At 37.9% G+C, this 16,583-nt stretch overlaps 1 protein-coding gene across 9 annotated transcripts; it reads left to right on the top strand.

Moving 5' to 3' along the window:
* Positions 1 to 342: 342 nt before the first annotated feature.
* On the top strand, positions 343 to 16,274 carry TMEM144 (transmembrane protein 144). 9 transcript variants are annotated; one of them, XM_051790801.1, is made up of 14 exons: positions 343 to 441; positions 2,752 to 2,837; positions 3,808 to 3,868; positions 3,953 to 4,149; positions 5,299 to 5,421; positions 5,814 to 5,913; positions 6,690 to 6,770; positions 8,692 to 8,773; positions 9,486 to 9,559; positions 10,437 to 10,555; positions 11,863 to 11,982; positions 12,452 to 12,549; positions 14,462 to 14,515; positions 15,623 to 16,249. In XM_051790801.1, the coding sequence occupies exons 4-14, from the start codon at positions 4,011 to 4,013 to the stop codon at positions 15,704 to 15,706; spliced, it is 1,074 nt and encodes a 357-aa protein (XP_051646761.1). In that variant the 5' UTR covers positions 343 to 441; positions 2,752 to 2,837; positions 3,808 to 3,868; positions 3,953 to 4,010; the 3' UTR covers positions 15,707 to 16,249. The 9 variants fall into 9 exon arrangements, with proteins under 9 accessions (XP_051646761.1, XP_051646765.1, XP_051646766.1 ...); XM_051790806.1 differs by having other exon boundaries at positions 393 to 441; positions 2,738 to 2,837; positions 3,953 to 4,143; positions 15,623 to 16,274; XM_051790803.1 differs by having other exon boundaries at positions 394 to 441; positions 2,738 to 2,837; positions 3,940 to 4,149; positions 15,623 to 16,255.
* Positions 16,275 to 16,583: the final 309 nt, after the last annotated feature.

Genomic DNA, 16,583 nt, shown 5'->3' with positions numbered 1-16,583 from the left:
GTCTTTTCCAACCTGACTGATTTTGTGATTCTTGCATGTGCAGTTACAGCACAGCATCGGCCTGTGAAGTACACGGGTGCACTTCACCACGGTGGGAACTGTCTCATCAGCTGCCGCTTACGGCCGGCAGGGGCAAGGGCGCTTTTGTCACAACGTCAGCGCCTTAATCTAAGGTTTCTCTCAGTGTTTGTCCCCCGCTAGACGGGAAGCCGACGCCCCAGGAAGTCTCCTCCGCTATGGCAGCAAGGGAAAGGCGGACGCGTGCCACCCTTGGCTCTCTTCCTCGCACTTCCAGCCGGCGGGCAGGCTGAGGGCGGATGGGGGCGGATGGAGGCGGACAGGGGCGGATGGAGGCGGACAGGGGCGGGCCGAGGCGCGGGCGGTGCTGGCGCGGGGCAGTGCTGGCGCGGGCGGGAGCCGCTGGGAGCGGTGGCGAGGCATGTACGCGGCCCCGGCTGTAGCCTGGTGGGGGCGGGCGCGGAGGGGTGCGGGCGGCGGGAGTGGAGGGCCGAGGCTGCACGTAGGGCCCGGGCGAGGAATCAGCCGGTGCGGGCTCGTCCACGGCCGCCTTCCGGCCGGCAGCGGAGACCTGTAAAACCGGCCGCGGCGGTGAGCCGGGTGCGGGGCGCTGGGGCACGGAAGGCGTCCGGTTGGAGCCGGGCCTCGAGTGTCCCCGCGGCGTGCGGGGCCGAGCAGCCGCGTCTGGCGAGACGGCCGGGCCCGCCCCGCCGCTGCCCCGTCGGTGCAGCCACACGGGCCTGTGTGGAGCGCTCGGCTGAGCAATTTCCGTGTTCCGTGATAGCGCTTGCTGAAAACACTGCCGGAAGAACGTCTTTTAAAAGCGTTCGTTTCGGGGACGGGAACACACATTTGCTGAGCAACTCTAGTCATAAGTTGCGGTGTCACCTGGGGACTTCGCTCTGAGCCACGTTTAGACTGGTAGCAATCTCCTAAATTCGGGGTGAAAGTATCCATTCTTAAATGGCAAGTACATGATAGGAGAAACGGGCAAATAAACAGTCAACGTGGAATTACCCATTCCATTAGCGCAAGCAGTTTATTTGGGATCTTAACAGCAGCTCGGGTCTCCTTTGGGGTGAAAGCTCCCAAAGGCAGGCTTCTTGATTTCATGCCTCTCTGTGGAAACCACAGCAATGTGTTGCTGTTGCATTAAGTGAGCATCATAATTTGTTGTGTATCTCTGTGAAGGAAGCAAATAGTGGCAAATTTCTGAGAAAACAGTGGAAATAGAGAGCACAACATTCCAGTGAGGTGAACCAGTGAAGTTAGTAGGATAAGCGGAATATGTGCCAACAGAAGCCCATTATATTTCTTCTACAGCTTGGGAACCCTGAAGCGCCCTTCAGTAAGGGCTATTTAGGGGGAAAAAAAGCCTTCAATAACAGCAACAATTCCAGTTGTCTCTGCTTGATTTTCAGATGCAACCACTGTGCTCTAATATGGCAGCTTCAGGAAGTGATCCTGATTTGGCATTTGGTATCTATAATGGAGGCATATAAGCAAGTCCATGTGGCAGTAACACAGGATTGAAGAGAAGAGGCTTTTAGGGAGTTCTCTGAAGCTCTGTATGTGCAAAAAGCATAGTCAGCTTAATGCTGTGTGCCGGATCGTTATTTGCTCTTGACATTGGATCATACAATAGTAGAATTATTTAGCTTGGAAGGAACCTCTAGAGATCATCTGGTTCAACTCCCTGCTTAAAGCAGTGCTGCCGTTGAAGTTAGAGAATGTTGCACCAGGCCTTGTCTAGTTGGGCTTTCTCTTGAAGGATTTAAAATGGAGTTGAAAGCTGAGTCTGAAATTTAGCCGAAGTTGGAACGAAGTGTCACAAACTTTGGAAAGTAACAGAGTTTTAAGCAGTCTGAATGAAGGACACTTTTCCTTAGTTAAGTAGAGTTGTCTTTCTGGTTTTGGTATTACGATTCTGGTTCTCCAACTGTGCAACAGTCTTCAATGTGTACAATACAGAGATTTTTGGAAGATACGAAGCAAGCAGAAGAGTGTATTGCCCTGCAGCACACAGATTTTCTCTTAGTAGATACAAAACTGATATATTTTTAAAGTAACAATTTTCTGTACAAAACCAAAAGACAGATAAGCTACTTCAAATTTGAAAGGTTCGTAGTATCTTACCTGCATAATGACTCATTTATTTAAAGGCAAAAGGTGTGATTCTTGCATTCACAGAGGTGCAGTGTAATCAGCTTTAATTCTGTGTCCTTAACAGCATGGTGTTCATGTGCAAAACCCAGCTCTTGTGTCTTAGTTGTGCAATAAATGAATAAATGTATTCACTTAGTGAGTTGAGGTTAATGGAATGAAGGTAACTGATGCCAGCCTTTATCTATATTGATCTTTTCTTGTCATGTCACAGTGTATCCTGTGAAGTTGAGTTTTTGAAGAAATCTCAGAATTATTATTTGCACTGATCAGTGTCTACAGGTCCTGGGTAAAACACACTTTGTAGAAGAGTCTTAAATACAGTGAAAAGTTCCTGGAGAAGCTTATCTGCTAAGCAGGAAAGAAAGATGAGGAGGGAGAAAAAAAGTCAATATAAATTGAAACAGCCGTACCATTTCACTTTCATGATGTGTCTTTTAAGTGTTATCTGTATTTTTCTTAAGTTAGAGCTATACTGATATCTTTTGAGGGGAAAAATTACAGAAATTAAATGGTTATATAGTTGTGGAATTGAGTTTTTTGTCTTCTAATACAGATAATTAATTTCAGCAACCACTGATGACCCTGTTGAAGATGCAGATAAAAGCATAACCTCAGGAGCTACAGTTCTTGGTGTCCTAAGGACTGTGGAGAAGGTAAGACTGGAGGGTGAAATAATATGAAAGAATGTTCAGCAGCTCAGCTCTTATTTTGTGCAGAGAGTGTAGTCACAACATCTCTTACAAGACTTGGCAAAATTTCCACCATCCTAATTCAGCTTTTTTTCTCCAGGCAGTAGCTAGTCCACCTACACTGGGGAGTGGCAAACTGTATTGGGATGTCATTTGATTCAATACAAATAGCATTACTTTGACAAGAGAATTGGATGAATATCGCTATAGCAACATATTAAGTATCCTGTTACCATTTCAAGTTAAATTTCCAAACACTTTTCCTACCTGTAGTCTTTCAAGTGTGGTGGTAAGATTATGTTTGCAAAGTTCACATAATTATGATTGTCCTCAGAGACAATCATTCTGCCAAAGTTATAATCCATATCATAATCCATATCAAAAGTATATATGTGGCACATCTGTTGAGTGTAACCTCAAGATGAATCTCCCACTTAAAAAAAAAAAGAGAGCGGTATTATGGGATTAAAAATATCTTTGCTTTTCTTATTATAGTTATGTGGAATGAATGAAGAAACCTTGTTCCCCAGAGAAAAAATGAACTTTTCATGGTTTTTATCAGCTAGAGCAATCCCTTTGGTTGCCTTATGATCTTGTATTGATCCCACTGTGACATATATAGAATCTCTTTAGCTGTTCACAACTTCTAGAAAGTGGGTCTGCAGATTGCTATAGCTTCTGCCAATTAAGATTTTGTCTAACCCCAGCTTTTTTATACATCCCAGTATGGCCTGCCCTTTGGCTACAGGAATAAGGAATAGTCTGATAGAACATCTCACTAAAGCATCAGGCTTCCCATGGATTGAAGTCCTCATAACCTTTGAGTGCACCTCTACATTTGCTTTTTATGTGTTCAGACATGTTTTTCTGTGAAGCTGGTTATGAAACAGTAGTGCATCTGTTCTTAAATCACTTTATTCATATTTTATGGCAGCTTAGCATCTCATGAGATTCTGCAGTATGCTTTGCAGTTCATTCCAGCTTTTGAGAGATTAGTAAGGTCCTTTAAGTTTCAGATTTCTGAACTACGCTGGTATTATTTAATACTCCACATATTTAATTCCAGTCTTTTATTTCAGAATCTGTCAGGACCTGCAGCAAAACAACTCCACAAAAAGAGGCACCTACAGAACAAAGATGAATATCGGAAAAGCATACAGTGCTGCTAACACCAGCAATGGAACAGATCTAGCTATTGGCTTTACTTCTTCTGCAGTAGCTGTCCTTCTGTTTGGGACAAATTTTGTGCCTGTTAAGAAGTTTGATACTGGTGATGGTAAACTCTCTTATTTTGTCTGGTTTTCTGTTTTTGCTAATAGGAATAATATTTTACCAGCAAATACAAGAGTTTCTGTACTAGAGTTGTAAATATCATCACAGTTTTAATCCAATAGAGTATGTTTAATTTTCTTTGCTGATGTTAGGGTAAAAAGCAGTAATACTGCTTCAGGATGTGACAGATCTTTAGAAGAGCTTTCTTAACTGTTGTGCACTTTAACAGTGATGTACATTTCATGAGCATTTCACAATGGAAAGTGAAATGTCCTTTCTTCTATCCTTGTGGGGATTCTCAGATACCTACAATGTTATTTATGAGGTTAAAGTTGTTGGACTTCAGAGAAGTTGCCTTTCATTTGTGGACCTAACATAAAAACAATAGAAAAATTGAAATTTTAATACGTTTATTTGGTGAGTTGGTAAGAGGAAATGAACCTACCTATTTCATGCTTAGAATTTCATCACTCTAGTAGGTTTATGTTATATTTCCATGTTTATATTAAATGTAATGAATTACAAGATTCCTAGATGAATAGCTGTTATTGCAATCATGGTATCTGCATTGCAGGCTGGATATAACCTCTCCTCTTCATGCCAAATATGGCCCTAACAAGACAAGGCGAGGCTTTAAAGTGAAAGTCTGAGCATAGCTGACATAAAGTTAACCAGTCTGCCTCGTTGACCCTTCTAGAATCTACAGAGGTAGAAGGAATGTGTCACTGACCATCATCAGTGTCCTGGATTAGTGGAAAAGCTTGAGCTTTGAAGGAGTGTTTTCCTGTGCAGTCATCTATGTTAGCAGCTCCTAGGGTTGTGGGAAAAGTTTGCAGCAGCTGAATACCCTCTTTGTCAGAATTCTGTCAAAGTTTTCATGTGTTTGAGAATCAGGGCTTGTGTAAATTTTTGTGCAGCAAAGTATCTTTTGCAGCTGTGTATAAGGAATGCATGATAAGGAAAAGTTAACAGAATTATAACCCACCTTAAAAAATTATCTTTTGAATATATTGTAACATGGTCCCTGAAATTCACAAAGGAAGTGGACACCTTTTTGAATTTTTTCTGAGCTACTGTAAACTTGTTATGCTAAGAGATTCACACATCCAGTATTCTACAAGTTTTCTATTGTGTGCACATGATTTTTCCACAGGCATGTTCTTCCAATGGATTCTCTGTGCCTCCATATGGATGGTTTCTTTGGTGGTCAATTTGATCCAGAATTGCCCCCGGTTTTGGCCTCTGGCTATGGTTGGAGGTTTTGTGTGGGCCACAGGTGAGGATAAAGAGATTTCATATCTTGAAACACAAAGTAATCCTCTTGCTTCATAAAAAGGTGATAAAAACTTTTCCATATGTAAGGTAGTAGCTATTTAGTAGTTATTTGTTTTTTTAAAGTCTCGGGATTAATGGAGCTGTACCATTACAGTAAATGTTATTTTATTATGCTTATTTTATAAGAGGCAAATTCACACTAGAAGTAACTTTTAAAATCATATGGAGGCAAAGTCCATGTTCAATGTATTTATTTTTTAAAACACTGTTTCTTACCACCTTGTGGTTTCCTAAATTTCTTTGTCTTCTGAACAGGCACAAAATCTAAAGCAAATGTATACAAGACCACATTCTATTTTTTAACTGATTTCAGTTTTGGTTTTTGTATTTCAGGCAATATTACAGTTGTTCCTATTGTTAAAACGATTGGCTTAGCTCTTGGCCTTTTGATATGGGCTTCTTTTAATTTGCTGACAGGTTGGGCAAGTTCAAGGTAAGTATGCTTAAGTCTTAAATCATACATAATTAATGTTGCCAATTCTTCGTTAATAACTGCAGCGAAAGCTATCACCTGTGGAAACATAGAATCATTTAGCCTGGAAAAGACCTTTAAGATCATCAAGTCTGGCCATTAACCTAACACTACCAAGTCTACCTCTAAAGAGAGTTTATCACATATATTAAGACTTATCCCCTCTTAGTGGAAAGTACTCAGGTTAATTATTTTACCTTTTTATATTTCCTTTGTCTCAGTCGCAAGAAGTGTGCCTAATGATGGTCATTATCTTGAGTCAATAAATAATGTATTTGTTAGTGTAAACCTAGCACACTGTATTTTTTCTTTTGTAACATGGTCTGTAAAATAATTTAACTTCAATTTTAAGTGAATTTTAACAGATTTAAAAAATTAATATACAATAAATTAGTGTAAAGATTATTTTTGTAAAGTAGACATAGCTTTTTGCAAGCCAACTGAAGTACTGATATAATTCCGCAAATATATACTTAAACAGAATTCTAAGGTAAGATGAAAAGTCACAGAATATTCTGAGTTGGAAGGGACCCACAAGGATTATTGAGTCCAACTCTTAGGTTAATGGCCTTTGTAAAGATCAAACCTACAACCTTGGCATCATTAGCACCATGCTCTAACCAGCTGAGCTAATCTGAGAGGTTTATTTACATAAGTCAAGATTTCAAAGACTAGATTATAACTCAACTATTCATATAAAGTCAGTGCAACTAAGTGAAACTGGTTGAATGTTCCAGGTTTGGTTGGTTTGGAATTGACCCAGAAGAGGTCTCAAGACCGATCTTAAATTATATTGGAGCTGGACTTTCACTGTTAAGGTAACAATTTATTCTTATAATGAATTTCTGTAATGTAAAATATATATTTAATAATCAACCACAAGGACAATTTAACTAGCGAGTGAATGTATTGAAGTATTTTTTGCAAATCAGTTTAGTGCCAAAATCATGACATATCCATACCTAGCTGGTCAGTGTTGTATTTCAGAGTAGGAACATACATGATACCCAGTACAGTGGTGGCATGGTTATCCATAAACACAGAAATATATTTTTATGCTGGTATGCATGTTCAAGGCAAAGCAGGGATTTCCTGATTGCCTCCCTAGCTAGATTGTTGAAATGTTTCACTTCTGCAAATCCTGTGAGAGAGGACAAATCTGACTAGAAGAATCTTGTTGAGAAAACCTCAGATTTATGATCTGATTTCACTCAGTCAAGGGTAAAAACCACTGAAATGCCACAGAACCCTTTCCCTGATACTTTGGGATCCATGAAAAGCAAGAGGCTTTGCATGTTTTCCTGTCCATAATAACTCCCTGTCTTGTAATTCTTAAGCCACACTTTAAATTTCCAAACAGTCCTCCTTTGGGATCTTGAGAAGGGCTTTATTCTTTATTTTTTGGTTGGTTATTATTTGCATGAGTGCATACAGTTTGGTCCAAACGTGGAGGAAAGAGGATTCTTCTTAAGGATCTTGCTTTCCAGCTGGGTTGCCCGGAAGGCAGCCCTAAATCCTAAGGGCTCTCCATGAGTATAGTAAGCAGCAGGTGGACATAATACCTTTCAGAAACAATGGAGATAAGGAACCATTTTTGATTGCTAAGAGAGAGCTGCTGCCTTAGTTTCATGATTTTTGTTTCCACTTTCCCTCTTTCCTAAGAGTCTGCAGCTTTGTACCCATTACTGTTACGTGGGGCACATGAGTTTGGGAGATACTGAGAAAATAGTAGTTGTACTGCTATTCATTCCTGATGAATTCATGCAGCTCACCACCTGCTTCCTGCCTGTTTCTGATATATCACGGGGGAAAGATCAACAGGGAAAAAGATTGTGACCAGACATGTTTTCCTGGCAAACTGCACAAAGCCTGTGTCGGTTGCTCTGACGAGTTCATTTTAGCCTCCTGAGTGGAACCTCTATATGTTTGTCAAGTCCTTCTGGAGGAAGCTGACATTCTTTTATACTTATTCAGTAAGGCATGAACAGTTCTTCAAATGTAGACATTCTGTTTGGAGTTTGGAGAAAAAAATTCCTAAATCATTAAAATGTTTTTCATAAAAATAAAAACCAGATCCTGCCAGTTCTGATTGCATGTATTTACCTCATTTCCTAGAGCCAGGGGTACAAGTAGTAATGTTTCATTTTATTCACTTAGTGCACTGGAGCCCCACTGAGCAATACCTCTTCTCCTTCCACATATGCATGAGGCCTGGTAACAGCAGTATTCAATCCCTCACATATAATAGAAGACTAAAAACTAACATTTTTCCTTAAGCGTAGAGCCAGTTCTGTGCAGGTTTAAGCTGTTCCATATAGAATAACAAGTGTTCCATTGGATGTGTGGTTTGGTACAAAAGGGCACTCTTAACTAAGGCATCTGTTGTTAATGTAGCTGTAACTACACACTGTAAAAAGGAGACATTTCAATCCCATTGCATAAGAAGAGAGATCTATAAAGTGATACAAAACCTGATTTATTTACTTACTTAGGTTGTTTGTTAGTTAAGTTAAATTAATAAATTATAATTATATTTTATATATGTGTTATGTATGTTTATTATATATGTGTATATATAATCATAAGTTATGACTGTTTAAAGCAATTGCATTTTTTAAATATGTTGAAGCGACTCTAGGGTAATAATGAAAGCGGTGCCTCCAATTATAACTTTTGTTACTAAATGTTACGTCCTTATGAGCTGACATGATATTTATTGGTGTATTTTTCTCTTCTGAGTGCTGTCATATTTCTTTTTATAAAAACTGAAGTCCAGAGTTCTTCAGCTTCATTAGAAAGCACACCTTTACTGAGAGAAAGTGTAAGTCCTCTACAGTTGTTATTTTACAGCAGTGAAAGTACAGATCCATTTAAAATCAAAAACTGTGTTTGTTACTCAGGTTTGCTGGGATTTATGGTAGACTACATGAAACAACATAAATATGTATTGATTGTATCATTGATTGTATCTTAATTTGTGGATCTTGTATATCCAGTTAAATATTAGCAACAGAAGAGTTTCTTCCCAAGTGTTCTTTCTTGATTGTCAACTTTAAATAGCTTAGAAAGTCCTTTTTCATTATTATGGAGATATAAAAGACACAATGTATTGCTTTCCTAGGTGAGAAGAGGAAGCAATTTCAATTAAATGTTAACCATAAAGCTATGAGGGTGCTTAGATGAAGGGTCAGAGTTTTGCCACATTACAGAGCCAGGAGACTGTCAAGAGTTGCTGACTGTCATCTCATCATCAGCTATGGCACAGGTTGGCGGCTGCCAGATTGGCTGTCACTCCTTTGGGAGCCCAAAGTGTTCAACAACAGCTAGAGAACAATAGGCTCCTACTACTGTTGTATCTTACTCTTAGAGGTCAGTGCTCAGTTGCCGCCTGAACCCTGAGAGTTCTCTAACTATGCTCAATGCACACTAGAGGTTCCAGTCTACCAGACTAAATCATAGAAGACAGTCTGATTACAGATTTTAAGAAATCAAACTAAACTAAACTTGCATGAAGAACTCTTGTTTTTTTGCAGTCTATTAATGTTTCTGAAGATACCTCTGATGACTCGTGGGTGAACAGACTTTCGCCAGCAAAAAAGAGACTCATGTAGGTTATTAACAGTTCTTTTACTGGTACAGACCAAATAGCCAGAGAAAGTAGTTGAACACAGCATAAGAGCAGAATTTGTGTCCTGTGGTTTTCCTAGCGAAGTCACACAATAATAAATAACAGGGGTTTGTATACTAGTATAGTGTGCAAATCTATATATGAATAATTGCACAAATATTTAGATTATTTCTTTGACACTGTTGAGTGTGCTTAACCTTACCAATTAAGTATTAGGTACTACTACGAAAAAACTGGCAAACTAAATAGCAATATCAACTAATTACAGAGCTGGTTTTTGTCACCTGGTTGATTAGCACTCCAGCATAGACGAAGCCTGTGCTAATGACGTGCTTCCAGGTTTGCTTTCTGGTTAAATACATCTGGAGAAGGCATGGCAGTATGGTAAGGAGACAGTAGAAGTGCCCCAAAGTGGAAGCAAGCAAGGGGAGACTGCCAAGAGCTCAACGATCTAGAGATGAAGAAGGGGATTAAAGAGCAATGAGTCTGGGAATAGTGATAAAAGAATGTATAGACAGCAACAGTGAAGCTGAGGGTGTGAGCATTTTTAATTATATATTTGTTTGGGTTTTCCTAGCTTTGCTTTTAGGAAATTGTAGTTAGTTAATTTCCCATGTCATTAATCTAGACTGCTCGCTCTTGGGGCAGGAATTTTCCATGTTACTTGGCCACAAAGTATAAGGAAACTCAATGAACCATTTCTACACTACACTGAAAATAAAAATGTGCCAAAATGTATTATCTTTATACCTAGCAATTTTCACATGATACACAGTGTTTACTGGGTGCTTAAGTGTGTTGTCTACTTCATTAATTTATGCTAGGCTATGTTCTCCAATATTTGCTCTTTTTAAAGAGGCTGTAGCCTGGCTGTAGTAGCTGGAATACTGTACGGTTCCAGTTTTGTACCAGTACTTTACATCAAGGACCATGGAAGAAGAAATGAAACTATATACACAGGAGCAAGTCAGTTTGGTAAAGGCTAATAGATCATTTCTACTTTATTTAATCATTGTGTTTTCCTGCTTTTTTAAAGGCATAGGGTGGAATTCTTCATATGCCTGAAAATATACCATGACAATTTATTGGTTCTGCATTACATTTTATGTTGTCATAATCATAGTCCTAGCACTCCCTTTTTCTCAGAGGTGAACTAATCCATCAAAACCAGTGAGAAACATCCCAAAGGCTAGCATACTTAACTCATAGCTGTGTTCCAGAAGGCATTAAATAGTAGCACTCTCAAAATATGAAGTTTGTATGCGTGGAGGATGAGGTGAAGAAGGGCGCAAGCTTGACAATTGCTAAATTAGTACACCAATCAAGGAAGAGAAGGTTAATAATAAGCTATGAGTGGAGCAGAATATAACAACATAAGTAATTAAAACTGTGTAGGTTTTTTAATTGAAACCTTTTAATGTAAGCCTAATTGCCAATTTCAAACAACATTTCCCCGAAAACATTTTCCTTAAGGTTTAGATTATACTCTGTCAGGTAATACCAGCAGCAGCTTACGAGCAAAGTATTGCTGAGAGTGCATAATGTTGCCATTGTCACATACAATTTCTCTTGAATACTGCAGTTTGTATATTCCCCACCTAGGCAAAACAGATGTTGTCATTAGTATAGCTGCCTTTCTTGTTGAGAATTTACAGCTCCAAGGAGACAGGGATCGCCTTGTTACATGCTTCTGCTTTGCCATGTTGGAAATACTCTTTTTAGCTTATACAAAGTCCATACAAATGTATTATTGTTAGTGATTATGGTAATCAAAATTTTGATACATCCTTTAAGATTAAAAGGGACAAAACTGAACCATGTTTAGCTTACATAGTATGTGCAGTTTTCTTGCCCTTAAAAGTACAGAAAAGAAACAAGGCTATATACAGGAACACATTGTAGATGATCAGGAAAGGATGTAATTATGTAAAATCCCTAGCCAAGTTTCGTAACCTTACTTGAGGATTTTTCCAAGGTTTTATTAAATGAATGCAGTAATATATAGTAGAGTTCCAAAAATAACAACTCACAGAAGTGCATAGAAACCTGTAATAAATGCTGGAGTCAACACGGCAGTTAGTTCATGTTTAATATGTGTCATTGACCATATCCATCCACAGTCAGACTGGCAGCTGAGTTCATCACATTCAGATTTGAATTTGAGTTATTAGGAGTAGCACCTTATGCATTTTTGTCTAAATGAATGCTATCAGTGAAATTAATTTTGTTAAAATTAATAACTGATGTTTTATACTAACATAATTTTGTAATTTCTCTTTCAGATTTAGATTATGTTTTTGCACACTTCAGTGGAATATTTCTTACTAGTACCATCTACTTTTTGATCTACTGTGTAGTCAGGAAAAATAAACCTAATGTTTATCCCCAAGCCATATTGCCAGGTATGACTGTTTTTTAAATTAGCAAAGCATTTCAATTACTACTTCTGACCATTTTGCAGTAATTAGTCCAAGCCATGTGTTGGAATTGTAGTTTGCCTTTCAAGTGACTCCATTTGACTTTTTGTCTCTTTTGAAAGAGCATTCCTATTAGGTTAATTAATTAACAATGATAAATTTTATTCTAATCTAATGCTAGAACAAAATGACATTGCAGATTTTCAAAAATGAACTGCCAAGATGGAGAGCACATTGCCCCCAAAATTGTGAACTTTAATTAATTTGCTGCTTCAGAGTAGCTGATTTTTATCCTTTGAGCTTTGGTTTAGATTACCAGAACCAGCTTTTTAAAGGAGTTAGTGTACTAAAATACATACCTACAATTTCTGTATTATGCTATAAGTATAAATTTTCCACAAATTGCAGTCTATACCTTGCTATGCATGTTTTTGATTAGGATTTATTTTTCTAGGGTTTCTTTCTGGTGTGCTTTGGGCGATAGCCAATTGCTGCTGGTTCATAGCCAATCACTATCTCAGTGCTGTCGTCAGCTTTCCAATAATTACTGCAGTAAGTATATAAAAATAAAATATGTAACTAGAATGAAAAGTGAATTCTTTTTTACCCTTCTCTCTGTGAAATTAAGTTGAAATTATGATGGATCTAGAACATTTTTAATCAAGAGTATATATTGCCTTTCTGCTTGTCTGTGTTAGTCTTTGGATTTTTAGGAACATAAATGACTATGACAAGCACTATCCTGGTCAATGCCAAGCATAAGAAAAAGCAGAAGAATTAAGAGTGTGAATCTTTAGGTTACATAAAAGCCAAATCTCTGGAACCAGAAATATATCAACATTAACTATTTAACCAAAGTGATTAAAGGAAGAAATATTTTATGTTTTCATCCCAGGGAGTACAGTTTGGTCTGGATGTTTTAATTTGTGAGTTTTATCCCCTAGCAGTCATTTTACTTAATTAAGTCAGGTATTTTTTCTGTTTACCATTCTTGAACAAACAGAACAGATTATGTACTGCTGAAAATAATGTTCTTATGCAAATGAGAGGAAAATAGGTTGGCCTGTTCTGCCTGTTTTATTCTTATTTATGACACTGTACCTTTAAAGCATAAATTTTATCACCAGGTAAAAGTAAACTTTGCCTTCACTCTCTTGCCAGTGTACCAGTTGGTGATGCAAAGGTGGCAAATGAGAGTTAATAAATATCAAAACCAAAGTTTTGCTCAACAACAGTATTTTGGAATCAAACTAATGAAACATCTTTAATAGGGATTAAACTTTGCCTCAAGATGCAGTAAATCCGAATAAACTTTGCAGTGTGCAATGGAAAAAAAAGACTTGGGATTGTTCTAATTAGAAATTGAAGGATTAATGGAAAGCAGCTTTAGTAACTCAGTTATCAGTATGCCTAAAGGGCAAAGATATAAAATCACAAAATGAAAAACATAAGAACAGCAGTGATGAGAAACTGCCTATCTGGACCACAGGTTCAGAACTGCTGCTTTACTTCACCCTGGAGAGAATTTCAAGAGCTATTCATCACAGCCGTTTAACAATTTGTTTCATTTTTAAAAATGCATTCCTCTTGCAGTGTACATTACCTAGGAAGTGAAATAACACCTCACATTTCACTAGAAAACAGCACCCACCCATACATTCAGCATGAGACACCATTTCCTGCTGGTCTATATCTGTGTCCCATCAGCTGCACTGAGGATGGAGAGAAGGTCCTTGTCCAAACATCTGTCAAGTGTTCCTCAGAGCAGCTCAAATGGGAAGCATTAACAGAGCCAGGTTTTGCTTCATATTCAGATATTTTCTCAACAGATGTGAAAATTCAGATCCTTGCTCCCTCAGGAGAAAAAGTGTGTGGAAAATAGTGTGAAAAAAGAGCTCCTGCAAGTTGCCATTGTGTATCATTGTTTGCTGTTAGCCAGGAAATCTGTACAGCATCATCACCAATAATCAGCAGTTTTCCTGACCTGTCTCTGTGGCTGGCTTTGTGAGTGATAAAATCAAACCTTGTCCAAATAGTTAGTCATGCTAATAAAGGAAATGTTAGGAATATCCATGGTAGTTGCCAATAAACCTGAAAAGTCTTCTGAAACAAGATAACATAGTGAACTCAAGTTTGGACTAAAGTGAGGCATATTATTTAGCCTACTGAAAGAACATGGAACAGCCAGGGCAGACTCCACAGTGTAATTTAAAAAGGAATTGTGCCTACTCCAAAAAAAAAAAGCAGTCTCTTGCGTCTTTAGTCCTTCCTGAAGATTTTACTGTGTCTTACTTAGTAAAGATTTCAGTGATGTTTATGCTTTAGTCATGAGTGCTTTACTTAGATGAAATGGAAAGGCCTAAATGTGTTATCCAGACAAAATTCAACCACCCTGAGAGCAGTAATGAGAAGGCAGTAAATTTCAATGAAGTGCTGTAATGTACAAATGAATCCTATTTTTTAGGGGCCTGGCCTGGTTGCTGCAATGTGGGGAGTCCTTGTATTTAAGGAAATCAAGGTAATGTTTTTGAGTCTCTTGCCCAATCTCTCTTGCTTGTCTCTAGCTCTGGAAATAGTATGACAGCTGTATCTCAGATTTCTCCTCCTTACAAGTATTGTGCTATGAAGCTGAAAGTCCTATCGTGCACTGCTTAAGTTTTCCAAGAAACATGAAAAACTGTGAACAGTTTTTATGGGAATGCAGATTTTAATTCCATAACTGTATGAGCAACAGTGGATGTATGTGAGGACTGTAGTGTAACCAGGAGGCAGGATGCCAGGCACAGCCTGAGGACAGTTTTCACTTGAGTCAGTTCTTTCAGTGGAGGTGGGCGAATGAGCAGCTGTCCTAATAATCATGTAGACAGGTAGAGTAGACTTTTAGAGTCAGGCTCAACAAAAGACTAAAAAATACAACAGAGGTTAGTTGGTCTTAATAATTACAGTATAACGTAAAGATCCTAAACTGATATGGCAGTGATTGCCTAGAACAAGCTGATTTACTCTGCTAGATATTAACATACAGGACAGAAGTTATTTTGCTAGTGGAGTTTCAAGCACTGAATGCTAGCAGTGTAATATCAGGTTCTCTTAGCTAATCTATCCAGGATCCATGGGTACCTAACTTGCTGTTAGACATCATCTTTCCCAATGTTTTCGGTGACTGTGTAAAATGAGTTAGGCCTCATTGGATCTACAGCTAGAAGTTCTGTGCCTTCCACTGCAGATTAGTGTTGCACCACATGAGAAGATCATCATGCTCATTATCTAAATCTTTGTAACTCTCTAAATCTTCCATTTTTTTCACACATTTTTGAATAGTCTCTGCATAAGTACTTACTGTAAATAATCTGAAAAATAGACAAAGGCCTTTAAAAATACCTCCAAAAATTGCTGAATTAATTTTGTGAATATTTTACTAAGTGTATAGGATCGTAGATTGCTTGTAATAAACTTCTCAGCAGCAAATGTTACAAATATATGAAATAAAATGGTATAAAATTTACCGTGTCATATAGTAGAGTTATTAATTTTGTCATAAAATGAGCATAAAAGTTCTTTATTTTACTTTTTTTTTTTTTTAAGGGGTATCAATTTTTCTTTTTTTCTCCCTTTTCCTATACAGGGACTGAAAAACTTCATCTTACTGTCAATATCGTTTTGCATCATTTTGGCTGGATCACTTTCCACAGCTTTTTCTAAAGTTTGAAAGGACCTTCTGAACCAGTAGATGGTGCTAATGTTTAACACAGATAGAAAGACAATGGTGGTAGATTGCAATACATAATAATTTTCAACACGTATGTCCAACATTTACCCTAACTTGCTTCAGACGAGTGAAGATTAAAACCATTTGGTATGAAAGAAAATATGGAAATGTTTGTTTCTTCATTTCTTGGAATAGTAAGAATATCAGAAGATCTTATTAAATAAAGCTAAATTATTTTATAATTACAAATTATTGTTTTTTCTGCTACTAAACTTCATGTCATTATAAATTGCAGTTTAATGTTGGGTTGGTGGATAAAGGGAGTTTAATTCATAGTCTGTAATACTGTATGTATTTGCAAGCTGACTCCTTTTGACATTTTGTCCTACTAACTGAAATATAAAATATGTCTTGAAATAGTCTTTATGGAACTCATACACGTGAAGCTAACAAAGCTTTTATTTAGAAGCATTATTCTTTAAAGTCATCAGTTTATGTAAAAATGTTGTCTTCCAGTCAGTTTAGAATTGTGGAGGAGATAGAAGGAGCTGGAAAATAAATTACTTTTGTTTCACAACATTTTCCATAACCACCACTATCATGGAAAACAGTTTATTTTCTTACTTATGGCAGCTAACCTTTATGTATGCAAAGCATGTTGTCTGAACCTCTCCTTCCAGAATCACAGGATCCTACAGGTTGGAAAACACCTCTGAGATCATTGAGTCCAACCTACGACCGAACCCCCTTGTCAATAGACCATCCTCCGTGACCTAACAACAGCCTTAAACATTTCCTGAGTTGCCTGTCCTTTTTTGCAAAGGTGATAAACCCTCTTTTTTTCCCTGAGTTCCTGCAAGACTTAGACTCCTTAGTC

The sequence above is a fragment of the Manacus candei genome, unplaced genomic scaffold (assembly GCF_025592945.1).
Source record: "Manacus candei isolate 608988 ecotype Guabito, Panama unplaced genomic scaffold, ASM2559294v1 h1tg000028l, whole genome shotgun sequence".
Taxonomy (NCBI): Eukaryota; Metazoa; Chordata; class Aves; order Passeriformes; family Pipridae; genus Manacus; species Manacus candei.
Note: the sequence above shows the minus strand (reverse complement) of the source record. Positions and strands in the feature narration are given on the sequence as shown.